At 38.6% G+C, this 27660-nt stretch overlaps 1 protein-coding gene across 1 annotated transcript in view; it reads left to right on the top strand.

Annotated features, from left to right (window-relative positions):
- LOC150078320 (uncharacterized) overlaps window positions 1-27660 on the top strand; it is a 296643-nt gene that overhangs the window by 183078 nt on the left and 85905 nt on the right. The window contains exons 10-11 of the mRNA XM_090384528.1: window positions 10909-11062; window positions 19932-20059. Of these exons, the coding sequence (XP_090240654.1) occupies window positions 10909-11062; window positions 19932-20059 (282 nt within the window). The remainder of the gene's footprint in view (window positions 1-10908; window positions 11063-19931; window positions 20060-27660) is intronic.

Raw genomic sequence — 27660 nt, 5'->3', positions numbered from 1 at the left:
GAAAATGAAACTGAAGAATTGAAAACAAGCCAATTACGATATGCAATGTACTTCTCTTGAACAGCCTTAGCACATTTATTGGAAAACCAATAAATAAAGGACAAGATTTTAAAGTGTGGGATAAAGGATTCCATTCCTACAAGAATAATTTCACTGACACGATCTGAACGTTGATATCAGAAGTTTTGAAACAGTAATCCAACCAAGAAAAAGAAGAAAAGAAATCTCGCAGGTCACCCCATTTTGCATTCTTGAAATGCCAAACAACACGAGGTCGGGAATAGCCATGGGATAAAGGCTCCATTGGAGAAGAGACAATCACCAAGTTGTGATCTGGGGTGCCTAAAGGACCACTCACTTCAACCGTGTACTTAGAAGGGTTCTTTGTGAGAAAAATATCAAGCATGTTGGCTGTATGGTTAGGATTGTCCGGTATTCTTGTAGGTAAATGAACAATCTGTGCAAGGTCCGTTAGTAATTGCAAAAGCCTCAGCATCTCGACCAGCTGGATCAGTGTGACTAGAAAACCGAAGCCAGCTGTAGTTGTGAACATTAAAATCACCAAGGAAAATTACCTCACTTTTAGGAAAATTGGACTGGAGAAAGTCAAAGAGCTCTAAGTGATTAGTGGAGTTGGGAGAACGGTAGAGACAACAGATGAATTGGACATAATGAGGTAGAAAGATTTTAAGCCAGAAAGGTCGAAGAAAGGAGATTCCAAATTACCAAGCCTCTGACAGGGAATATCAGAATGGACATATGCACAAGTACCACCTTTGAGGTGAAAGGAATCATACAGTGAATAGTTTGGGCAGCTGAGATGAACAGTAGTTGAATCAACCGATAACTGAGTTGTTTTGTTATTTGGTTTTTAGGAGCATTAGCAACTAAGGCCATATTGCTCAGGGGATATGCGGTGGTCATTCCCTGACCTTTCCGCATCCTCCGTATTTAGTGGTAATAGGCTCGAACCCCAGTCTAATCAAGAAGTGTGTGCTACGCACTGCTGCTCCTGCCCACCTGGCTACGGAGGTGCCCAATAATTGACATGCTGTCAGAAAAAGTACATGGGGTTTGGCAGACTGCCAGTGGAAATGGACATCGTTGAGATTAGAACTGAGACCATATATATTTGTGAAATGAACTAGGAAGTGTTTGGGAGGTTTAGATCTTTTCGCAGATAAGGTTACTCTATTAGTTTGACAATTCATGGTGTATTCAATAGTAAGAGAAAGTGTGGGGGGGGGGTATATGCTATATGAAGTAATGAAATTTTTGGATACGGCGCACAAATGGTAAGAATATACCCAGATCCTTGACATTATGTGACAATGCCTCCCCCCCCATACACACTACTCGCACTCCCTCCAATCACTCTTTGGCAGAGTAGAGGTAGCAAGATTATACACTAGTACTAGCGATCTGGAAGCCTCCTAAAGAGTTACCAGTTACCTCCTGAAGGTTCAGTCCAGTGTACTAACCAGCGGCCAGCCTGCGAACACCGTTTTGGAGCTGTACCCTCAAAATGTAAGGAATATTGGATCTAGCCTTGATGTTCATCATAACCTCAAAATTCATCGGTCATACTGCATGATGGAAGAGATTGGGAAAGGTTGACCGGAACTTAGCTCTGGAGACTAAACATGGGTTTCACCACTTCTAGCCTCCAATAAGCAAAGTGGTGGTACTGCACCGGTTGATGAGAGTCAACTACCACCTAGTAGTGTGAATTCTAGATTCTGTACTTTATGAATTACTTAATAATGAATATATAAAAAAAAGGTAAACTGCAGCCATTATCGACCCACTGCAGGATGGAACCCTCCTCAACAATTCATGTTGAGGGAAATGGACCATAATCTGCCACACTGGTCCAGTGCAGGTTGGCAGATCGACCGTATTTCGCAGTCAGGGGCTTGAACCCCCAGTCTACTCAAGGAGCATGTGCTACTGCACTCCTGCTCCTCACCACTTGGCTGTGGGAGGGTGCTAGCTCTCTAAAAATTACAGCTGTGATTTACAGGCTCCAAAAAAGTGATAAGTGTTTGCTGTTTTATTTACTTAATTGTTATATTATATTGTACTTTATAAGTAGCCTTATAGTTATAATTACACTGGTTATTTTTATTTTAATTTAGATAGAGTTTTTGTGGGTTACTACTTAATATACATTGTTTCATCCGAATCTTGCAGCCATTGTTTTCATATAGACAGTGGTAGGGAATTCAAATTTTTAATTGTGGTAAATAGGTAGCTCTAACGTAAAATTAGATAGCATAATACACATCACTGCATTTAGGATTCTATTAGATAGTATAGTATTGAAAATTAAGTAATTAAATTTATTGATCTTATTAATTTTCAATATCATGCCCCAGAGTAGAGCAGCAAAGCAGTGGGCACAAAATGGTGGGAGTGCTGTGACTTGACTCTGGGGAGAACTGAGGGAGGGAGGCAATTCTCCAATGCATCACAGCCTAAAAAAAAAAGTGCCACTAGTAAAATGTTTGCCAAACTCTCTGCAATTATAGCCAAGAAGAATGTCTTGTGTGTGTGTGTGTGTGTGTGTGTGTGTGTGTGTGTGTGTGTGTGTGTGTGTGTGTGTGTGTGTGTGTGTGTGTGTGTGTGTGTGTACGTGCGCGCACTAGGTGCAGTCCTTCCCCAAACTGCTAGTTTGAGGAAGGACTGCACAGACTAATGGTTTCATGACAGTTGCCATGAAACTATTAATCTATATGTCCTCAAGAATTGATTCTTGTACTCAAGCTTTTTAGACCTCAGTAGATATCAGATGAGCTGGTGACACTAGTGGCAGAGAAGAAAAATGCATGGGATCATTATAAATTATCAGGGGACACATAAACCTACATTAACTACAAACTGGTGTGCAATCAAATTACAGAGTGGGAAGGAGGAATGTAAGGAAATGGATAAACCGTATTGGTCCACTAAATGGCATAACTATTTGTCAGCAACCTGAACAGGAACTATTTGTTCCTAGTCAGGTTGCTTACAAACTGAATAAATGTTTTGTCTCCATTCACATTTGAAGTTTTTAGGGATGAGAATACCAAAAGCTTACCAAATATAAATGTGAGCTAAATGATTTTGTGATAACCAAGAGGAAAGTGTAAGATAAATTAAAGTTAAAAGAAAATAAGGATTCCAGTTATATTAAAAGAATCAGCAAATGAGGTAAAGAAAACTTTTGTCATAATTATAAGAGCATCTTTAGATTCAGATGAAGTCCCTACAGAATGTTGATGTGCAAATTTCCCTCCTATTCAAAAAAAGGGACCAAATGGCACAGTGAATAATTACAGATCTATAAGTTGGAATTCTGTTCCTGGGAAAATAATGGAATCAATGGTTAAAGAAGTAATAATACAGGATCAACTCGAAAGGAATGTTAAACATCAATCATAACGTGGATTCGTTAAGGGAAGATATTTTGTGGATTTATTGGATGATGTTACTACAGCAGTATGTTTGAGAGGCAACCAGAGGCAGTAATACTCTTGATCTGATTATCAGCAGTGATTATTCATGCATTAAGAATTTGCAGATAAAGGAGCCACCAGGTGGCAGCAATCACAGTGAATTAATGTGGGATTTACTTTAGCATTAGCATTAGCATTAGTAGAGGCATTTGATGCAAGAAAGCAAGCTTATGCAGCATCAGCCAAAAAAAAAAAAAAAAAAAAAAAAGTAACATAAATAAATAAAAATAACCACTTCCACTTCACCCCTCTGTTCGTTCGAAATACCTGTCCAGCTGAGCCTTAAACTTATTTAGGCTATCAACTTCCACGACAAGAGATGGAAGTCTGTTCCACCCACCAACCACCCGCTGGCTAAAGGCAAATTTCCGCACATCTATCCTACATATGTCTTTCCTCAATTTGAATTTATGCCCTCTCAGGTGATTTTTCTGAGCTAGAGGAAGAATCCCATCAGCATTGAGCATGCTCAAACCATTCAAGGCTTTATACACCTCTATCAGATCACCCCGCTGGTGCCTAGTTTCCAGACACTGTAATTTGCAAAACTTAAGCCTTTCTTCGTAAGAGAACCCCTTTGTCCCATTCACCAATCTAGTTGCCCTTCTCTGTACTCGTTCCAGCAGCTCTACATCCTTCCTGAAATGAGGCCTCCAGGCCTGTATACAGTACTCTAGGTGTGGCCTGACCATTGCCTTATACAAGGGAATAATCACCTCCTTATCCCAGCTAGAAAAATTCCTATATATCATTGACAATACACCATGAGCTACTCTTGCAGCTCGTCTGCACTGCTCAGAGAACTTCATATCTGCCTGCACCACCACCCCCAGGTCCCTTTCATTCTCTACCACTGTCAGTGTAGTACCACAGAGTTGATACGTTGCTCTGGGGTTGCTGTTTCCCATATGTAGTACTTTACATTTGTCAATGTTAAACTTCATTTGCCACCTCGAAGCCCATCTGCTCAACCTTTCCAAATCCTGTTGCAGCAGCATAGTGTCAGTAGTGTCCTTGACAACCCTGCCAACCTTCGTATCGTCTGCAAACTTGGACATTAAGCCTGATATACCATCATCAATATCATTTATAAATACAGAAAACAATAAAGGCCCCAATACTGCACCCTGAGGGACTCCACTAATAACATTAGTCCACGATGAGCAGTGTCCATTGATTACCACTCTCTGTCTTCTCCCCCTCAACCACCCCTTTATCCATAGCAGCAACTTGCCTCCAATGCCACACTGCTCCAATTTGTGCAGCAGTCTTCCATGTGCAACAGTATCAAAAGCCTTTCTAAGATCCAAGTATATAATATCAAAGTTATTCCCTGCATCCAGTTCTTTTGTGACTGCATCATAGTATCCAATCAAATTGGTCAGGCAAGACTTCCCCTTAACAAAACCATGCTGTGTCCTAGCTATAACTGAAGTCTTGTCTAGATGATCCTGCAGTGCTTCTTTCACCAGTGCCTCCATTAATTTTCCGGGAACAGAAGTTAAACTCACAGGTCTATAATTACTTGTGTCAGCCTTTGATCCCCCTTTGTGAATTGGGGTCACATTTGCACATCTCCAGTCAATGGGTACCTCCCCTGAGTCCAAGGAAGCTCTCATAATTATGGCTAAGGGTTTGCTTACCTCCTTTGCTGCCTCCTTTAATATAACTGGATAGATCCCATCCACCCCAGGTGCCTTTCTTGTGTTTATCTTCAACAATTTCTCCTCCACTTTGCTCTCAGTTATTACAAAATTCTCTAGCTTACTGCTAGAGTTGAATACACCTCTGGCATTCCCCTCGCTGAATAACTCCTCATGTGTGAATGTCTATGCAAAATATTCATTTAGTTTGTTAGCTACCCGAGCAGGGTCATCAACAGTTGACCCATCGATCTCAAGTGGACCAATCTGATTCATCCCCTTCCTTCTAGAGTTTACATAAGTAAAGAACTCTTTGCTGTTTTTCTTCGCATCCCTTGCCAAGGATCTCTCGTAATCTGCCTTCGCCTGCCTAACCTCCTTTGTAACTTGGTTACAGATCAACTTGTATCTATCATAGGCGTCCGTGTCACGTGTTAATTTGTATGTATCCCATGCATTTTTCTTCTCTGCCATATGCCTCATTAGTTCATCTGACAACCATTTAGGCCTAAACCTTGAACAATATTTCTTAGTTGGTATGTAAAGCCTAGTAGCTTCCACGATAAGTTCTTTGAATGCTTCCCATTTTGAATTTGCTGTTGGCAATATCATCAGTTGATCCCACTGTATAGAATTTAAATACTGTCTCAGTCCATTGTAGTCGCCTTTACGAAAGCAATACCCCTTCCCTTTACCCCTAATGGTAGTTACCTCTTTGAGTAACTCCCATTTCAGCACACTGTGATCACTGCCACCAAGTGGTTCATATATCTGCAGATTCTTAATGCACGAAGAATCACTATTGATAATCAAATCAAGAGTATTACTCCCTCTAGTTGCCTCCCGAACATGCTGATGTAGAAAACAATCATCCAATAAATCCACAAAAGCCTTGCTACTGTGTGAGTGACCAGCCCCCAAATTCCAGTCAATATCTGGGAAATTAAAATCCCCCATTATAAGACTCTCTGATTTACTGGCCCACTCTATTTCTCCGAACAGTTTCTTATTATACTCATCAGAGTCATTAGGCCTATAGCACACTCCTACTCTCAATTTTGATCTCCCAATGCTTATGTCACACCAAACTGACTCGACACTGCACTGTCCAGCGATGTCGACTGGCTTCACTTCCTTGGATTTTATGTGTTTTTTAACTAATAGCATAACCCCTCCTCCCTTCCTATCCTGTCTATCCTTTCTGTAGACATTGTACTCCCCAAATTCCAGTTCTGCATTTCTTATATCTGTGTGACACCACGTCTCTGAAATCCCCACAATATCTGCCTTTGATGTTTTGAGCAATACCTCAAATTCATCAAATTTATTTACTAAACTCCTAGCATTGGTGTACACACAAGTATACATGCACCTGTTCTTTTTCTTAGCTACCCTAACACAACCCATGTGTTTACTTGTACCCCAATGATTCCCAGCAGTCTCTGAAATATCCTGCATCTTATTTTCCAGGCTGCGGCTCATTCCAATAGAAGCAGTGCAAGAATCACTTTCACCTCTGCCAGTGGCTACTGTTAATCTATTAGTCCTTGCATCCCCCCCCAATCCAGCAGTTTTCCGACCCACCTAACATTGCCTCGATAGCATCAGCAAACATTCTTGCACCCTTTCTATTTAAGTGTATCCCATCCCTGTAGAAGCAGTCTCTCCTGTTAACAAGTACAGACCAGGCTGAAAAAAATTCTACCCCTTGAGCCCTGCACAATCTTTCCAGGGCCGAATTGATTGACAGGGCTCTCATCATATACTCCCTCCTATCGTGTCTGGGCAGAATTGCAGACACTTTCAATTTCAACCCTAATTCACGGCTTTTTTTCATCAATGACCTGTACTTGTCAAGTAATTCCGCCGGTCTCCTACTCTTAATGTCATTAGTGCCAACGTGTACAACTATATCACCTTTTGTGCCCTTAAAAGATGATATCCGCTCTACAACGTCATCAACTTTTGCCCCTGGCAGACATACCCTGGTCCTATTCCACCTATCCTTTTTACAAAGCATGTTTCCCGTTTCCCTGACAATAGAGTCACCAACAACTACTAGTTCCTTTGGGACCAGCGCATTCTGCCTTGGGGGTTGCCGCTGTGTTCCGCGATGACCAAGTGCAAGCTCTGGCATTGGTGTGGGCAGCTGAGAGCTTGATGGGCCCCTCACTTGTAATCCTTCGAGGGCATCCACCCTATCCTTCAAGCTCTCATATAGGCCCATAACAACGCTGAGTTGTCGCCTTATCTCCTTACACTCCTTGCATCGCACACACACAAAGACATCCCCCATGGCAGTATCATGTCCCATACTTGACTGCTCCGCAAACATCAAGCAAATAGTGCATCTTACAAGGCTGTGATTCAGAGGACAACTGCCCCCCTCAGTTCTCCCCTGGGCCACAGCATTCCCATTAGCTTGAGCCCTTTGCTTTGCTGCTCTGGTTTGAGTCATGATTTAGATTTACTTTCAATAAAATTTCAATTTCTGTACAAAATTAAATCCTAAACTTGTATCCAAACACAGTTATAACGCTATATTTATGTTTCAGTAACGAGTGTTATCTACGGAATATTTACGTTTCAGTAACGAGTGTTATCTACGAAATATTTACGTTTCAGTAACGAGTGTTATCTGCGAAATCCCTTTATATAACTTTCGTATCAAGTTATGTATTAATTATTTGTTTTTACTAATTATTTATGTTACGTAACCTAAGTGGTTATATGTATAATTAATTATGTTAAATATAATTAATTATATTACGTTTGTAATCTAAGTCGTTATATGTATTTATTTAAACGTACAATTTAACTGCTAACGAAGTTCAACTAACGCTATCTAGTACGGTATATCGTATCACAAAGGCGGGAAAATTACGAACGGTTAGCGGAGTTGAAACACGTGGAAACCTTTACCGATACTTTTATGCAATTACAAGGCCGAGTAAAGAATAAATACACCAAATTAATCAGAAAATCACAAAATAATGTTATACTACTAAATTTAAATCAAAAGTTTTAGAAAAACAATAATTTCAAATCAATAAATAAGAAAAATCCACTTAGCGGCTTTGAAAACGACCGTCTCTAATAGCCTCGTCAGCAGACTACTTAAAGATGTAACTACCATCAGGGGTAAAGAGAAGGGTTTTGTTTCCGTAAAGGTGACTACAGTGGTCTCAGACAGTTTTTAAATTCTACACAATGGAACCAACTGATAATGTTACCAAGAGCAAATTCTCAATGGGAAGCTTTCAAGAAATTAATCATGGAAGTTACCAGGTTTAAACATTAAACATACCAACTAAGAAATACTGTTCAAGGTTTAGGACTAAGTGGATGACAGATGACCTAATGAGACTTGATGCAGAGAATAAAAATGCATAGAATGCATATAAATTATCAGGTGACACAGAAGCCTGTGTTAGATATAAGCTAGCCTGTAATCAAGTCACAAAGGAAGTTAGGCAAGCAAAGGTAGATTATGAAAAATCTTTGGCAAAGAATGCAAAAAAAAAAATTAAAAAAATCCAGCAAGGACTTATTTATTTATTTATGTAATCTCTAGAAGGGGATAAATCAAATTGGTCATCCTGACATCAATGATTTGACTGTTGATGATCCTGCTCAGGTAGCTGAGAAACTGAATGAGTATTTTGCATCTACATTCACACATGACGAATTCTGTAGGGAAGGGGAGGCCAGATGCTTATCAAACTCTAATAGGGAGCTAAATGATTTTGCAATAACTGAGAGGAGAGTGGAAGAGAAATTGTTGAAATTAATCATAAGAAAGGCACCTGGAGTGGAGAGGATATATCCAATTATATTAAGGGAGACAGCAAATAAAGTAAGCAAACCCTTAGCCATAATTAGAGAGCATCCTTGGATTCAGAGGGGATCCCCAAGGACTGGAGAATTGCGAATGTTTCCACAATTCACAATTGGAAAGAAAGATAATTGTAGAATAGATGTGTGGAGGTTTGCCTTTAGCCAGCAAATAGTTGATTGCTGGAGCAGACTTCCATCTGTTGTTGTTGTGGGAATTGATAGTATTAGTATTAGTAACGGCCGCATGGTGCAAGAAAGCCTATGGCTTATGCTGCATCAGCCAAAAAAAAAAAAAAAATCCGAACAAAACAATGATAAAAACAAAAAATAAAATAAAATAAAATAAATAACTAAATAATAATAATTAATAAAAAAAAAAAAAAAAAAGGAAATTAAACCTATCATCCTATGCGCTTCCCTTACCCGAAAGTACTATCCAGATGACCTTTGAATTTCCCCAAACTGTCGGCCTCTACCACCCATGAAGGCAATTTATTCCAGTAATTTATAACTCGCTGGCTAAAATAAAACTTCCTGCAGTCCAATCTAAACATTTCCACCCGTAACTTGAATTTATGTCCCCTAGTTCTAGCATCATTTATAATCTTGAAAATTTCGTCCTCATTCATTTTACTGATGCCTCTCAGAGCCTTAAACACCTCAATCAAATTTCCTCTAAGGTGTCTAGTTTCCAAACTCTGCAACCCACATATTCGAAGTCTTTCTTCATAAGGACGCCCTTTTGCCGATCTCACCAGGCGAGTTACCCTTCTTTGCACCCTTTCAAGAAGCTCGATGTCTTTCTTTAGGTGCGGTCTCCATACTTGAACACAGTATTCCAAGTGTGGTCTAACATAAGCCTTATATAATGGGATTATCTTATATATAGCTTAAAGATATATATATAGCTTAAATAATAAATTTAATGCTGAACTAGACAAACATTTTGAGTGGCTGGATTGGGTGAAACAGGAAGGTTTTTTTTTTTTTTTTTGGTTAATGCTGTATGAGCTTGCTTTCTTGCATTATATGCCTCAACTAATACTAATGCTAATAAGGCAATGGTCAGGCCACACCTTGCATACTTCGTACAGGTCTGAAAGCCTCATTTTAGGAAGGATGTAGAGTTGCTCGAACGAGTACAGAGAACGGTGACAAGACTGGTGAGGGGAACAAAGAGTTGCTCTTACTAAAAAAGGCTTCAGTTCAGAAAATTGCAGCATCTGGAGACTAGGCACCTGCATGGTGATCTGATTGAGATGTACAAGGAATTCAATGGTTTGAGCAAGCTCAACCTGATGAGATTCTTCCTCTTGCTCAGATTATGCACCTGATGGAGCATAAATTTGAATAGAGGAAAGGCAGTTATAGAATAGACGTGGAGAAATTTACCCTTAAACCAGCAGGTGGTTGATTGCTCAAAGTTCCATCTGTCATTGTGGAAGCTGATAGCTTAAATAAATTCAAGGAAGACCTGGACAAACTTTTGGAGCAAATGGATGGGTGAAATGGGAAGGTGGTTTTTTTTTTTTTGCTGATGTTGTGTAAGCTTGCTATCTTGCATCATATGTGCTAATGCTAACAGTTGACTTGCTTTTTCTCTTACATAATATAACACTGAACTACACTGTTTTTAACTTAATATACTATGTTTACTGTAGATATATATAAAATAAAATGCAGTACATTAAATAACCAAAGCACCAATGATATTGCAAAAAAGATTTTACAGTTTTTTTCTGCAGAACTCATCCTTCCATTTTATATATATATATTGTTATTATATTATCTTTATATTATATTGTTACTTATTCATTATCATTACTTATATCATTAATAACATAATATAATGTAATGAAATAAACAACCAATCAGAAAATGAATCAGTTAACTCAGAGATGTTTATTTAACAAATTGGCATTCTCTAGGAAAATGAGAGACGAATGTTAAGACATCGTGAGGATGAATTAAATGTTCAGATTGAAGCTCATAAAACTGCCATAGAAAAACTAGAAGCAGATATGGCACGTAAATGGAACAAAGAGAAACTTGGATTTCAGATTAAACTGGAAGAAGAAATTGGTAAGTTTGTAACGTGCGTGTGTGTGTGCGTGTGTGCGTGCGTGCGTGTGATGACACCTGCTTCTAGTGCTCATTTAATACTGTTAAAATGTTGCATTCATTTTTTATTCCCTTTCAGAATGTTACAAACCTTAATCTGATTTCCTCTAAGGTTCCTGGTTACTAATTTCTGGTCACACATTCAAAGTCTTCTCACATAAGTGCCTTTTGTTAATTTCATCAGGCTTTCATGTTGGCTGTGGTGGTTTTTTTTTTTTTTTTTTTTTAGGAGCATTAGCAACTAAGGCCATATTGCTCCGGGATATGCGGTGGTCATTCCCTGACCTTTCCGTATTTGGTGTTGACAGGCTCGAACCCCAGTTTAATCAAGAAGCGTGTGCTACGCACTGCTGCTCCTTCCCACCTGGCTACGGAGGCGCCGGCTGTGGTGGTGGTGGTTGTTTATATCAGGTTTAATGACAGAAGGGCTACTGAGGCCAAATTGTGTCTGTTCATAGTTTATTTACTCAAAGCATACCATTTGTAGATGTTAAATCAAATGCTCCTGTATAGGCCAATACATTTTAAATAGATTATAAATTCTTCTGTGTTTGAATCATTTCTCAGGATATAAGTTAAATCACATTCAGACTAGAGACCAACTGAAAAGTAGTTGACTGGATAGTTGAATATAAGGGACACTCAAACAGCAAATGACAGACCATAAGTTGTCTGTGACAGGATGTGCACTGAGGTGGGTCTTCTCCCAGTAACAGGCAGAGATGAGTATAATGAGTGTGTCTGATTCTTAGTCTTGCCAATACGACTTGCTCTCGTCTGTTTTATCGGAAGCCTGAGAGCCACAGCTTTGTCCATGTTTTATCTGGTAAGGTTTGCTGTTACTATTCCTTTTCCAGCTCTGTGACCAGTGTCATAACATGTTTTGCAAATGACAGGCTTATAGTCAATGTGAGGAACCTAGGTATGTTGTGAGAGAGTGGATTAAGGATGTTTTAGTGGCAAGATCAGCACTTTCATTTCCCAGAATGGTGCTAAACATCCTCGGTGGCAGCATTCCAGGAAATAAAAGTGCAGAATGCCGCTAAACATCCTCAGCCTGCTCTCTCACAACATCCTCAGGTTCCATATATTGACTCCATCATTCTCCAGGTGGTTAATTTTGATTTAGATATCATATGCATGTATGCACTCTTTATTGTCTGATACTCTATTTTAAATAAATTAACTTCCTCCTCCTCATTGTTATGCCGACTCCTTTGGTACCTTTTCCTTGCTTTATGAACCTGCTTCTGAAGTTGGCTTAACTCACCAGGCCACTATTAACTGGAATCCTATTACAGTTCGTTTGCTTCATAGATGTGCTGGAAGCCTCAGAGAGAGAGAGAGCGCTGAAGTAAGTCCACTGCATTCTCTCCAGACATCTGACTGAATGCCCTAATGCCCAGATTCCCAAGTCGGACATGAATATATTTGTCAACTTTGCATTTTTGATAGCAAATCATTGTAACTGTTCCTGGGATTGAGCTAGTTTCATCATGTCCCTGACAAAAAATAAAATGGCCCAATGATCAGAGCAGACCCAATCTGCTCTTAATCGCCAATCGTCCACAATACCAGCTTCTGCCCTTATGTTACAGATTGTCAAGTTAATATATGATTCTCCATTAACAGTGAAGAAAGCACTATCTGGACTTGTAGATTTTGTATAAGCAATCCACAACTAGCCAAGAATTCATTTAGTTGATGATCACGACCATTTGTAATTATATCAAACCACGATGCTGATCTTGCATTAGGATCCATCGCAAATATTACTGAATTACTACCCAATTTTGAACCAGTTCCATGTACCTGATGTTGATATTAATATCTGTTGAGTGATGACAATACATACAACATGGATAGAATGATGCAAGATGTAACTCACCCTTATACACACCATCTGTGAAGAGCACAACAAATTTACAACAGTGATAACTTATTAAACACTACAATTGCAGCTCATAAGTCTGTTTCATCTGCACAAAATATGCTGAAAGTGGATATGCTGTAGGCAGTGCCGTCGTGGTATTGTAGGCATCCAGGCAAATGCCTAGAGCACCATTTGGGTAGAGTGCTTTGCCATCGTGCTGATTATTTAATTTTAATTTAAAAAGGGTGCTAAATGCTTGATTTGCCTAGGGTGCAAAAATATCTCACGACGGCACTGCCTGTAGACTAACCTTTCACTAAGTATGGTTCCTGTATGCAGGTTATATCAATATTCTCCCTGCTGCACACTAGTCTAACTTCATTAGCCATTGATCCCTGAGAATTAATCTATAGTATACGTAGGTTACCATTCGATTTTACATTGTACTGATTAAGAATTAAATATCTGCCATAAACGTTATCAAATTGCCGTGCTCTTTCTTTCACCAACTTAAGTACATTTGAGTATTCTGGACACTGTTTACTTCTTACAGAATGATTTGTGGCTCAATTTTTTGCCTTACAATTGGAACAGATTGGGTGTTCTTTCTGAATGTGTAGGAGTGTCTTTTACCTGCACAGCGACTGCAAATTGGGTCTCTGTGGTAACATGTTCTGGCTGTGTGACCAAATCCCTGACAATTGTGGCGCCTCCATAGCCAGGTGGGCAGGAACAGCAGCACATACTTCTTGATTAGACCTGGGTTCGTGCTTGTGATCCACCAAATACGGAAATGTCAGGGAATGACCACCGCATATCCATGGAGCAATATGGCCTTAGTTGCTAATGCTCCTAAAAAAAAAAAAACCAAACAAACAACCCTGACAGTTATAGCACAAGGTAATTAAATAAAAGTCATTGAACTTATATGTCATGAAACCAATGAAAATCCTACCCTGCAGTAACTAATGACTTCTAATATGCATTGACACCTGGAGGACCCAATTGTTTCCTGTTTTTGCTTTATTAATACTACAAAAACAGACAAATATATCCATCTCCACTTCCTCCCTGTTCGTGCTTACTAAATTTTTGTTATATAAGTCTCCTAACAGGTCTTCCTTGTTGATCACTTTTTCCACATCATACAATATTATTTTTCACCCTGGCTCTTTTGGAGTCAAGAGGATCATGCCCAATCGTTTATTGCGCTTGCATTCCTTTACCTCTTATAGCTCCTTTTCTGTTTGCATTTCCAATATCACACCATTTTCCCTAATCTTCCAAAGCCCCCTTATCCTAATTTTCTTTCTTTTAAGCTCTTTAGCTCTCTTAAGCCCTTTAGTTACTACTAAATGCACCTCATTACTATTTTTCAATCTTGATCCATCAGCTATTTTCACCATCAAAACATGTCCTTCTGTCTCATCCAATGATGAGAAAGACAAGCACACCTGACTTTCATTTTGGCCCTTAGTTTGCTCTCATCTCTTGATGTTCACCTGATCCTGAGGTGCTCTGTGCCCCCACCAAGGAAGCATTAAACAGTTCCTTAGTAAGCCAGTCTTCCTTGATCTGCAGCTCTCTTGGTTGTTTCTTATTCACATCTAGTACCTTCTCTAAGCCAGTGACTGTTTCCTTTAGATGCTCATTTTCAATGCCAACATCATGTAGGGCACTTTCAAGCATGTGCCATGTGAAAGTACCCCATTTACAATCCTCATACCCACACTTTTTTTTCTCCTGAAAAAGAAATTCTTCCAGGTCCTTGCAGAGACAGAGAGAAAGCTCACTAAACATTTTGCATGATCCAGATAAAAATCCCCTTGATCTAGCATGCTGTGTATTCATCGCATGGAGACAAACCAAGGGTAAACAGGTGGTGTGCATTTCATCAACTTCTCCAAATTCCTATTTGCCTTGGCTAAGCCAAGATCCTTCTGAACATTGTGCATAGCATTCTTCAAATTGGTACTTACTTTGGAACATTGCACAAATTTACCTTTGGCACTTTTCCTAGGCTGAGGGGATCTACTGCATGACGACGTAGCCACATCCCGCAAGGTAGGAGTACATCTTGAACTGACATCATCCACTGTATTAGACCTATTTCGAAGCCTACCTGCTCTGTAACAGCTGGGAGACTGACTTCTGGAAGAGAATGGAGTAACCATTCTCAAATCACCAATCATCTGCAAATCTTCACTTCTGCTTTCCTCCTGAGTAGCTAGTCCAGTTAATGTTCTATCGGTTTTATTCTTAACATTCTTCGGCCTACCCTTTCCGGAACTTCTTTGCATTGTTCCAGCAGCTGTTGCATCTGTTATTTTCTCATGACTCACCACAGACATGTAGATTTCACTTTATTCATCCTCTCCATTATCAACTTCCTCATTCCCAAATCCAGTCATATCTGTTACCCCATTTATAACTCCACTAACTTCTCCAAGATTTTTCAATTTGCTTGAACAGGTATCTAGAAAAACCTTGTCATTCGAAGTTCCTTCACACAAGCAGTCACTACTTTCCTTCACTATGTCTTGATTATTCCCTGCTTTGAAAAAGCAAAACTCAGTCACAAATGTCCCACTGTCATTAAAATCACTCTTTTCCACTCACCAATATTTTATTGTCCTTTGTTTCCATAACTACTGTATTTTCCTGTGTCATACTGTCATCTTCAGCTAAACCCATACATCTATCTCTGTCCCCTAATTTATCATCCAATTGCTTTCATCATAGTCAGCTTCCCTAATCTCACCTCTTATGTCCTTTGCACCATCTAAACCCTTAGCCATTATCCTTTCATCCATAGTGAGAATCTGCAACCTTAAACTTTACGAGCAAAGTAAACAGTAGTACAGCTTATGCTACCTAAAGCTTATTAAATCCTTCTTTACAGTTTACATTTATGACCAGTTTAAAAGATGGTGCAATGGTTCCTCTTTCTCAACTAACGTAGACTGTTGTTAATGGCTACCTGACTTAAAATCGTTGTGCCTAGAATACCATCAGTAATTGAAATACTAGCCACTGGGCCCTCTTTACCTTTAGAAATGGAATCCCGAGCTAGAGGTTTGAATGCTGTGACCTAAGATAAGACTGTCAGTAAGAAAGAGTCTCAGAATTTTGAATCATATTAATTCTCATTTCAAAATTTCAAAATCTGTATAAAGCATAGGAACCCATTAAAGGCAGTTACACTCTGAGAACGTTCAACTGCCACAACCTAAATTTGTATCTGTATTCTATATATTTACCAATTCTTGAATAAAAATATTCGAACCAGAAAGCCAACAGCTTCCTCTACCAAAATCCATATATTTCTTTAACCTACACTTGCTAATAATACTGTTTATTTAAAGAAAATATTACAGCAGTAAAAAAAAAACCAGAACTATACAAAGAGACATCAGCACCATCCCCGAGACTAGAAGATTAAGGCAGGAATTTTCATTGGTCTACAAATAAGGCAACTTTTCAAAGACGAACAGTTCGAATGCATCCTTAATGATGGCAAGAAATCAGCATGGAAAGCCTTTCGAAATGTTTCACCTGGGTTTCGAGAAAATGTTAAAGCCAGCAGCTACAGTCAGCTTGTGGAAGATCTCATTACTTCTTACGAAAAACTGGGGTGCCGCATGTCATTGAAGAGGCATTTCTTGCACTCACACCTGGATTTTTTCCTGCCAAACTATGGTGCCGTTAGTGACAAACATGTTGAGTGCTTCCATCAAGAAATTGCAGCGATGGAACAAAGATACAAAAATAGGATTACCTCCATGTTAGCTGATTATTGTTGGATGGTGAAAAGAGATACTCTTGAAGCTGAATACAAATGAAAGGTGAAAAGGTCCCATGTTTGACAGTTATGTTTGTAGCTACATACTTACAGCCATATAAATAAAAACTACCTTGTATAAATATAAAAAAAACTACTTTTTTTTGAAAACAAGAGCCAACCTGCCATTTTAAGCATTATTTCCATTTTTAGCACCCCAAAATTTATAAAGTAAACTTACTTTCATGCGTGTAACAAGATATGACCCAAAATTTGTTGTTCAGTGTGATCAGTCAGCTTGTCAGCAACCTGATCAAGATCATCAACAGCCAAACCATCGATATTGAGTGGACCAATTGATTCATCCTTTATGTAAGTAAAGAAGCTCTTGCTATCTTTTTTTTTGCATCCTTTGCTAAAGTTTCTTGTAATCTGTCTTATTTCCTTTATGATTTGATTACAGACTATCTTATATCTACTATAGGTATCTGTGTCTCCTGATAATTTATATGCGTTCCATGCATTTTTATTCTCTACCACAAGTCTCATTAGTTCATCTGACGTCCACTTGGGCCTAAACCTTGAACAGTATTTCTTAGTTGGTATGAAAAGCCCAGTAGCTTCGGCACCTCTATAGCCAGGTGGGCAGGAGCAGCATGCTTCTTGATTAGACCGGGGTTCAAACCCGTGCCCACCAAATACGGAGGATGCAGAAAGGTCAGGGAATGACCACTGCATATCCCCGGAGCAATATGGCCTTAGTTGCTAATGCTCCTAAAAACCAAATAACAACAACCAGTAGCTTCCATGATTAATTCCCTGAATGTTTCCCATTTAGAATTTGCTGATGGTAGATCATTAGTTGGTCCCACTGTATGGAATTTAAAAACTGTCTGAAACAATGGTAGTCATCCTTACAAAAGCAAAAACACCTGCTTTTACCCTTGGTGGTAGTTACATCTCTAAGTAAATCCCAAATCATTACGCTGTGATGACTGTCACCTATTGGTTCTTTTATCTCAGATTCTTAATTCATGAACAATCACTGATTATTCATGCATAATCAGCATATTACTCCCTCTTGTTGCCTCTTTAACATGCTGCTGTAGAAAAGTCATCAAATAATTCCACATAATTTTTGCCAGTCTGTGAATGACCAACCGACAAGTTCCATAGTCAATATCTAGAAAGTTAAAATACTACCCACCCCTTTTTTTTTTTTTTTTTCAATTAAATTTCCACGTTAAAGGCCTGATGTAGTCAGAGTGGTCAAGAGCAAGAGTGTAGTAGCACATGCTCTTTGAGTGGACTGTGGTTCAAGCCTGTGACTACTAAATATGATTTATGTTTGTATTGATAGTTTATTAATTAATTCCACTCACCCTGTCTTAGAGTATAAACAAGAACATATTAACCAACATAATGCAAAACATCATAATGAAGCCATCAATCAGGAATGACTGAGGTCCTAGTCTGGTGCATTCACCCACACATATGAATCCCATGCAGGGCACGGATGGAGAGGATCTTCAGATCTGGAATGGTGATTCCCAAGGTAGAGAGCAGGAGGCAAAACCAGAACTCCATACATGACAGGAGGACTTGACAGATTGGTTGCTTGAGATTGGAAATGGAGTCATAGTATCGATCTGTAAGATGGTGAGCCACATCCAGGTCAGATCAACGTCCCACGACTTGGGCATCCAGAATGAAGACTAAGTTATTGCAGTGACAGATGATGTCAGGCTTCCGTAAACCATCAGAGGTATGGTAATGGGGCTTCACAAGGACTGTCCAGCCTCTCTGCATCCCATCAGCCAATTTGAAATGATATTGATGATGGCATCATGCCACTGAATAAGGGCGCTGTGCATTTTGTGGCAATACTGAAAGATGTGGGCCGGGGACTCTCAAGCATCACAGCCAGACTGGCAGATCTTTGCAGACCACAAGAAGTACATGCAAACGTAGGAAGGGCATTGAGATGAGTCTTCATCAGCTCGGTGAATTCGTGGCTGCTAAGGAAACAAGTACATCGCAGACCCAGCAATGTTGAGAACAGACAGAACATGAACAAGAGAAAGCCTGACCATCACAAGAACTATGTAGGCAAGGGTGCCAATTTTTAAAAGAGGAGACAGAACTATCTATGAGAAGAGAAATTTGTCAAAGATCTCTTTGAAGGGCAGGAGTACCAAGGAGAGCTTGCATGATGGACAAAGATGGAAAGCTAGAAAACACTGGTATTTGAAAAGGAGAATTGATCAAGAGAGTGAAGGAATTACAAGACCACCATTGAGCATGTCAGCATGGAAGAACGACATAGGGATATCCTTAGGCAGCTGCAGCCACGAAAGAATTGCAGCCCTAACTTGGAGGTCTAAACGATTGAGCATCCCAGCAGTGGTCCTCCCTAAAACAAAGCGATGGTAGAGATGAGGGAGAAGAAATGACTTTAGAATAAAGAGTCACTGTTGAGGCTTCAGTGGAACTTTGCAAAGATGATCCAAGTAAACATTAAGATCAAAAGAAGCAGACTTACAACCCTCAGGAGGAAATTCTATGCCAAGATACTTCCACAAAGATGACACATCACAGCAAGTGAGAGCACCACCACCAAGGAAGAAAACATTTATCCTTGACCTTAACTTTCTTATCCCTAACAGATGAAACTAACAAAAGAGTCCATGACTTAGAGCAATTTATAGCAAGACCATGTAATTGGAAGAACTGATTAGAGATTTCCAGAAGGTTCCCCAGACCAATTAGAAGTCTTTAAGAACAAATCATCGATGAAAGCCATACTATTCATTTTGAGACTTTAAAGATCAAAGCCAATATAAGATGGAAGCGGCTGAAGCAAAATATTTATGACAGCATTAAAAAGAAACAGAGAAAGCGGATCCCCCTGGTGGACACCCCAAGTAGGTTAAATACGCAACTCTCAATCATCACATGAAGATTGGTGGAGCATCTAGAGTTCAAAAAGAGTGATGTAGTTCACAAATGAGCAAGGAAAGTTTACGAATCAAATACAAAAAGAAACCTTAATCCTGGGATAAAAAATAGTTATATTATGTATTATAATACAATAAAACACTTACAGATACTTCTTAGAATTATATTTTAAAAAAATGATTTCATAATGTAGTTTACTATTACTGTATATTTTTCAGTCTCTATAAAAGAGGAGCTTCAAATTGAAAAAGAAAAAGCTCTTGAAGAACAGGCACAGGCTTTTCGTGCAGAAATTAAGGGACTAAAAATAGAACTTGATGCCATCACTCAAGATATGCATAAAAAGGTATGCTCAGTCATTAAAATGTTTCAAAATTGTCATGCCACATTATTGTTCTGAATATAAATAGTCTATTTTAGTATTTTAATTTCAGATTAAAAAAAAATAAAGGAGTGCCCCTTTTTAAATTATTTCAAAAAAGACTCTTTATAGGAAACTTGAATGGATAATTGAATCTAAGTATCTTGTTATAAGGGACTTCAATTTATCACTTATCAAGTGTGACTCATGGACTGCCCATTTGCACATTGGGAAAGATTTTTGAATGAGCTAGATGACTTACTTATTTAAGCATGTCAAAGAAAATACATATAATATTCTTGACCATCAAGCATCCAAACAATATCATAAAACATGCCACTACAGAAACAATTAGTGGGAAGTGACCACTGTATCCTGAAATGGGTGGTATGTAAGGATGTTTAAGAAGTTAGAGAGAAGATAAGGGTTTCACCTTCAAGAGGTTGAGAAGGCATTACAGTGGTCTGCAATCAGAGTAATAAATATATGAAACTGAAAGAAAATGATATTGAATGCAGAAAATTCCTTTACACCATTAGGTATGAGGCAAATACATAATTTTTGGATATGCAGGCTCATACGATGTGAATCTGTAATAAGAAAACAGAATAGGATTAGATGGGTAAGAGCTGAGTATGAGAAGTCCTTGTTGAACAAAGCTAAAAATGGAACAAGTAGACCACTCATATGGAACTATTAATATACTGATATGTACATAATAAGAAATAAGAAGAGCATCGCATTTTAGGGCAAAAGCCTCAAGTTGCATAGTAAGAGTATAGCGTAGTATACAAACCAGACAACACATATATCACCAAACATAAAAATAGACTTGATATTATTTTAAGAAACCTAAGGACAAATAAAGAAATCAACCTGCATACCTTACAACAAATCGGCATACAAAACAACATCCTTCCACATATGTTTGGAATTACCAAACTACATAAACCCAACCACCCACCAAGACTGATAATCTCATTTAATAAATCTGCCTTTGCTAACCTTTCTTCCTTTCTAGTTAAAATTATTTCCTCCCCTCACACGATTTTCTGAATTTAGAGTTAACAATACCATCTAAGCATTTGAGAAAATAAATCCTATTATTATTTCCAACACAGATATTTTAGCATCTTTTGATGTAGCCTCACTATATACCAGTGTGCATCTACCAACTGCTTTACAAGACCTATGTGAATTTCTAACCAACGATAACACCCTAATTAATCGCACCTCCCTTTCAATCAATAGTATACTAGAACTTACCTCCTTTCTATTAGACACTAGACACTTCCGTTTCAGTGACCAAATATATTAACAAATAATCGGTTTACCTATGGGACTGGGGATCTCAGCCCTCCCTATCTGAAATATACTTAGCCTCCATAGGAAATAAAATCTTACAACCTTACCCTGCAGATTTAAAATTATACATGCATTATGCCGATGACATCCTTATAATTGGTAATAAAATTTTAATTGATAGCTTTTTACCAAATTTAATTCTTTTCATGATAGATTAAAATATATGCTTGAATCAGAAGAAAATGGACAATTAAATTTTCTTAACCTAACTATATATAAATCCGATATTAATCTCAGAACTAAGATCTTCAGAAAAAATACCCACACTGGGAAATACTTACATTATGAATCACATCACCCTCTTAATACCAAAAAAGCGGTCTTATACAATCAAATATAGTTCCACGCAGAATGACCTATTTAATGAATTACAATATCTCACAGAAAAATTTACATCCAGGAAATATCCCTTACAGTTGATTCAAAAAACAATTTATAATGTTCAAAATAATATCAATAAACCACCCAAATATAACATACACAACAACACATGCATAGTTCTTCCTTATCGTAGTGACCTTTGCTAGACAGTTCCGTCAAATTTTTAAAAATACTGATATCACACTCACATTTTCTACTTAAAATAAATTAGGATCCATGTTCAACTCTTATAAAGAAACCTACAAATACCAAATCAGTGATATGAACAATATAGTATATTTAATAAAATGCCAACCAAAATGTAATGCATGTTATATTGGAAGCACTACTTCAAAATACGGCTCTACAAAAATATCAAACACACGAGCATACTACCATTATAATAGTTTCAGAACCGAACAATCAAACACAGAACTCACGTTACATGCACAATCCCATAATCACACCCCTTTAGTAGATTCAGCAATTCCCATTATTAAATTAAAATCCAGTTTCAGAATTTACCAGTATGAAGCCCTAATCATAGAATAGTTCTGACATCATTCTAAATTTAATGTATTAAACGCAAAACTACCATATAATCTCTCCCCGGCCTGGAATCTCACACACCTGAGATTCCCGCATGCATCAAAGAGCATCACGTGAACTTAGAGTTCTTTATATTCATGCGCTCTCTCTCTCCTTCACTATTACCAACTGAAGACGTTAATAAAGAAAGCCAATGGTTACGGCTATTGGTCTCTGTGATTACATTCTCAAGTCCCAGTTTTTTCAATTTATTTCATGACAACCAAGGATGAAGACATGCACCTCTATTTCCTTGAGCACATTTTAATTCTGTTCAAAACAATTAAGCTTACCGATATTAACCCCAATTTTAGCTAATTCTCACCCCACTCATTCTAAATCCAACTGCAGTTTATATTAAGGTGAGTACTAAAAAAATTAAGTTATTGCTACCATTTATTAAGTCAATTAAATTAGTACCTCAAGGAATCCTACAATTTGTGTAGTTGCGTAGTAAGTTAACGTGCTTACAAGTTAGTGCAAATGCATCAGATGTGCTCGCAGCTAACTATTAAATAGTTATAAGATTGGCATCATTATGTATATCTCATATTGTGAATACCTTCAAAATGAGTTACCATGATATTGCACTATCTTGAATAAGTAACTCTTCACCATAGGAGAAAACTATTGTTACTTATTCTCAGCGGATGCCACCACCCAGATAGCATCATTTCGGAGCTGATTGGCTCCTCTTCAGTAGGTGGGCAGGCACCTGGTGTTACAATGATGGCAAGGCAGTTGCAAAGTATAACTCCACAATATGAGAGATGCCCAATGGTGTATAGTAATTTGAATTACGTCGCATTTTAGGGCAAAAGCCTCAAGTTGCATAGTGAGTTAACATGCTTGCAAGTTAGTGCAAATGCATCAGATCTGCTCTCAGCTAACTACTAAATAGTTATAAGACTGGCATCATTACTAATTACTACAAAACTACAAATTACTACACACCATCAGGCATCCCTCATATTGTGGAGTTATGCTTCGCAACTGCCTTGCCATCATTGCAACACCATGGTGCCTGCCCACCTACCGAAGAGGGGCCAGTCAGCTCCGAAACGGTGCTGTCTGGGTGGTGGCATTCACTGAGAATAAATAGCAATAGTCTTCTCCTATAGTTGAAGAGTTACTTATTCGAGGTAGTGTCATGGCAACTCATTATGAAGGTATTCACAATATGAGATATACATAATGATGCCAGTCTTATAACTATTTAGTAGTTAGCTGTGAGAAGATCTGATGCATTTGCACTAACTTGTAAGCAGAAATAAGAAGAGGTAATCAGAACAGGCCTCTTACAAAATGACAACCCAGCTAAAATGTCCGATGAACTGAATAGTATTAATAATGGCAAATGCTGCAAGAAAGCAAACTTATATCAGCAAAAAAAAACAAAAAAAAATTCCCAAATTACCTGTCCATCCCATCTAACAGTCTGTCTAGTTTTTCCTTAAATTTGTTCAAATATCTACTTCTAACACACCAGATGGAAGTTTGCTCCAAAAAATCAATAATTGCTGGTTGACAAATTTCCACACATGTGTCTCCTGCAACCATCCTACCTCAATTTGAATTTATACTTCCTCACATGCATAGTCTCAGCAAGAAAAGGATTCCATCAGTACTAAGCCTACTCAATACATTCAGAGCCTTTAAGCATCTCAATCAGAACTCCTCACAGTGTCTAGTCTCTAGAGGGCACAATTTGCAGAACTCAAATCTTTCCTAATAAGAGTGCCCTTTTGTTTCCTTCTCTGATCTTGGTTACTCTTCTCTGAACACACTTCAACAGATCCACATCCTTCCACAAATGTGACTTCCAGACCTGTGCAGCACTCAAGATGTGGCCTAACCACTGCCTTATACAACAGGATAATCACCCTTCCTATTCCTACTAGCAAAATTCCTGTATATCATTGGCAAAACTCCATGGCAGCCTGTCTGTATGCAGTGCAGACAGACATGGCAGCCTGTCTGAACTGCATAGTGAACTTCATATCTAACTTCACAATTATCACCAGATCTTTTTCACTTGTACTACTCTGAGAGTAGTACCACACAGTTGATATGTTAATCTGGGATTGCTGCTATTCATATGAAGTACCTTGCATTCATCAATGTTAAACTTCAATTGCCACTACTCAGACCATCTGCTTAATTTATCTATATCTTGTTGCAGTAGCATACCCTGATTACTGTCATCATTAACCATTCTGCAACCTTCACATCATCTGCAAACTTAGACATTAGGCTCAATATGCTTTCATTGATATCATTAATAAATATTTAAAATAACAAATGGATCCAGCACTGAACCCTAGGTACTCCACTAATTACATTTCCAAAAAGAGCATTGCCCACTGATAACAACTCTCTGTGTTCCCCGCACTCAACCATCCCTTTATCCATAGCAGTAATTGATCTTAATTCCACAGTTCTACAGTTTGTACAGTATCTTTTATGTGCAAAGTATCAAAAACTTTTCTGAAATCTAAGTATAAGATGCCAAAATTATTTTTTGCATCTATTTTCTTTGTCATTGTGTCATAGTGTACATTGAGATTTGTCAAACAAGAAGGCTCCTTAACAAATCCATGATGTGACTGCAGTATAGATAAATTCCTGTCTAGATGGTCCTGCATTACTTCTTTAACCAAAGACTCCATTAGTTTCCCTGGAATAGAACTTAAGCTAATAAGGTCTGTAATTACTTGTTAGCATTAGCATTAGTTGAGGCATATGATGCAAGAAAGCAAGCTTATGCAGCATCAGCCAGAAAAAAAAAAAAACTTCCACTTCACCCCTCCGTTCGTTCAAAATACCTGTCCAGCTGAGCCTTAAATTTATTTAGGCTATCAACTTCCACAACAAGGGATGGACGTCTGTTCCACCAACCAACTACCCGTTGGCTAAAGACAAATTTCCGCACGTCTATCCTACATCTGTCTTTCCTCAATTTGAATTTATGCCCTCTCAGGTGATTATTTTGAACAAGAGGCAGAATCCCATCAGCATTGAGCATGCTCCAACCATTCAAGGCTTTATACACCTCTATCAGATCACCTCGCCGGTGCCTAGTCTCCATACACTGTAATTTGCAAAACTTAAGCCTTTCTTCGTAAGAGCAACCCTTTGTTCCATTCACTTATCTTGTTACCCTTCTCTGTAGTCGTTCCAGCAGCTCTACATCCTTCTTGAAATGAGACCTCCAGACCTGTATACAGTATTCAAGGTGTGGCCTGACCATTGCCTTATACAAGGGAATAATCATCTCCTTATCCCTGCTAAAAATATTCCTGTATATCATTGATAAGACACCATGAGCTACTCTTGCAGCCCGCCTGCACTGTTCAGAGAACTTCATATCTGCCTGCACAATTACCCCCAGGTCCTTTTTATTCTCTACCACTGTCAGTGTAGTACCACAGAGTTGATACGTTGCTCTGGTGTTGCTGTTTCCCATATGTAGTACTTTACATTTATCAATGTTAAACTTCATTTGCCACCTCTCAGCCCATCTGCTGAAATTTTCTAGATTCTGTTGCAGCAGTGCAGTCATTAGTGTCATTAACAACCCTGCCAACTTTTGTATCGTCTGCAAACTTAAACATTAAGCTTGATATACCATCATCAATATTATTTATAAATACAGAAAACAATAATGGACCCAACACTGAACCCTGAGGGACTAAACTGATAACATTAGTCCATGATGAGCAGTGTTCATTGATTACCACTCTCTCTCTTCTCCCCCTCAACCACCCCTTTATCCATAGCAGCAATTTGCCTCCAATGCCACACTGCTCCAATTTGTGCAGCAGTCTTCCATGTGCAACAGCATCAAAAGCCTTTCTAAGATCCAAGTATATAATATCAGAGTTATTCCCTGCATCCAGTTCTTTTGTGACTGCATCATAGTATCCAATTAAATTGGTCAGGCAAGATTTCCCCTTAACAAAACCATGCTTTGTCTGAGCTATAACTGAAGTCTTGTCTAGATGATCCTGCAGTGCTTCTTTAACCAGTGCCGCCATTAATTTTCTGGGAACAGAAGTTAAACTCACAGGTCTATAATTACTTGTGTCAGCCTTTGATCCTCCTTTGTGAATTGGGGGTCACATTTGCACACCTCCAGTCTATGGGTACCTCCCCTGAGTCCAAGAAAGCTCTCATAATTATGGCTAAGGGTTTGCTTACTTCCTTTGCTGCCTCCTTTATATAACTGGATAGATCCCATCCACCACAGGTGCCTTTCTTGTGTTAATCTTCAACAATTTCTCCTCCACTTTACTCTCAGTTATTACAAGATTATCTAGCTTACTGCCAGAGTTGAATACACCTGTGGCATTCCCCTTGCTGAATAACTCCTCATGTGTGAATTTCGATGCAAAATATTCATTTAGTTTGTTAGCTACCTGAGCAGGATCATCAACAGTTGAACCATCGATATCAAGTGGACCAATCTGATTCATCCCCTTCCTTCTAGAGTTTACATAAGTAAAGAACTCTTTGCTGTTTTTCTTTGCATCCCTTGCCAAATATTTCTCATAATCTGCCTTCGCCTGCCTAACCTCCTTTGTAACTTGGATACAGATCAACTTATATCTATCATAGGCTTCTGTATCATGTGTTAATTTATATGTATCCCAAGCATTTTTATTCTCTGCCATATGTCTCATTAGTTCATCTGACATCCATTTAGGCCTAAACCTTGAACAATATTTCTTAGTTGGTATGTAAAGCCTAGTAGCTTCCAAGATAAGTTCTTTGAATGCTTCCCATTTTGAATTTGCTGTTGGTAACATCATCAGTTGGTCCCATTGTATAGAATTTAAATACTGTCTCAGACCATCGTAGTCGCCTTTACGAAAGCAATAACCCTTCCCTTTACCGCTGATGGTAGTTACGTCTTTGAGTAAATCCCACTTCAGCACACTGTGATCACTGCCACATAGTGGTTCGTCTAATTGCAGATTCTTAATGCATGAAGAATCACTACTGATAATCAAATCAAGAATATTACTCCCTGTAGTTGCCTCCCAAACATGCTGATGTAGAAAACAATCATCCAATAAATCCACAAAAGCCTTGATAGTGTGTCAGTGACCAACCCACAAATTCCAGTCAATATCTGGGAAATTAAAATCCCCCATTATAAGACTCTCTGATTTACTGGCCCACTCTATTTCCCTGTACAGTTTCTTATTGTACTCATCAGAGTCATTAGGCCTATAGCACACTCCTACTCTCAATTTTTATCTCCCAATGCT

The sequence above is a fragment of the Mastigoproctus giganteus genome, chromosome 11 (assembly GCF_048544385.1).
Source record: "Mastigoproctus giganteus isolate SK-2022 chromosome 11, ASM4854438v1, whole genome shotgun sequence".
Classification (NCBI taxonomy): domain Eukaryota; kingdom Metazoa; phylum Arthropoda; class Arachnida; order Uropygi; family Thelyphonidae; genus Mastigoproctus; species Mastigoproctus giganteus.
The sequence above is the reverse complement of the archived record's forward strand: the minus strand, read 5'-3'. Positions and strand labels throughout refer to the sequence as shown.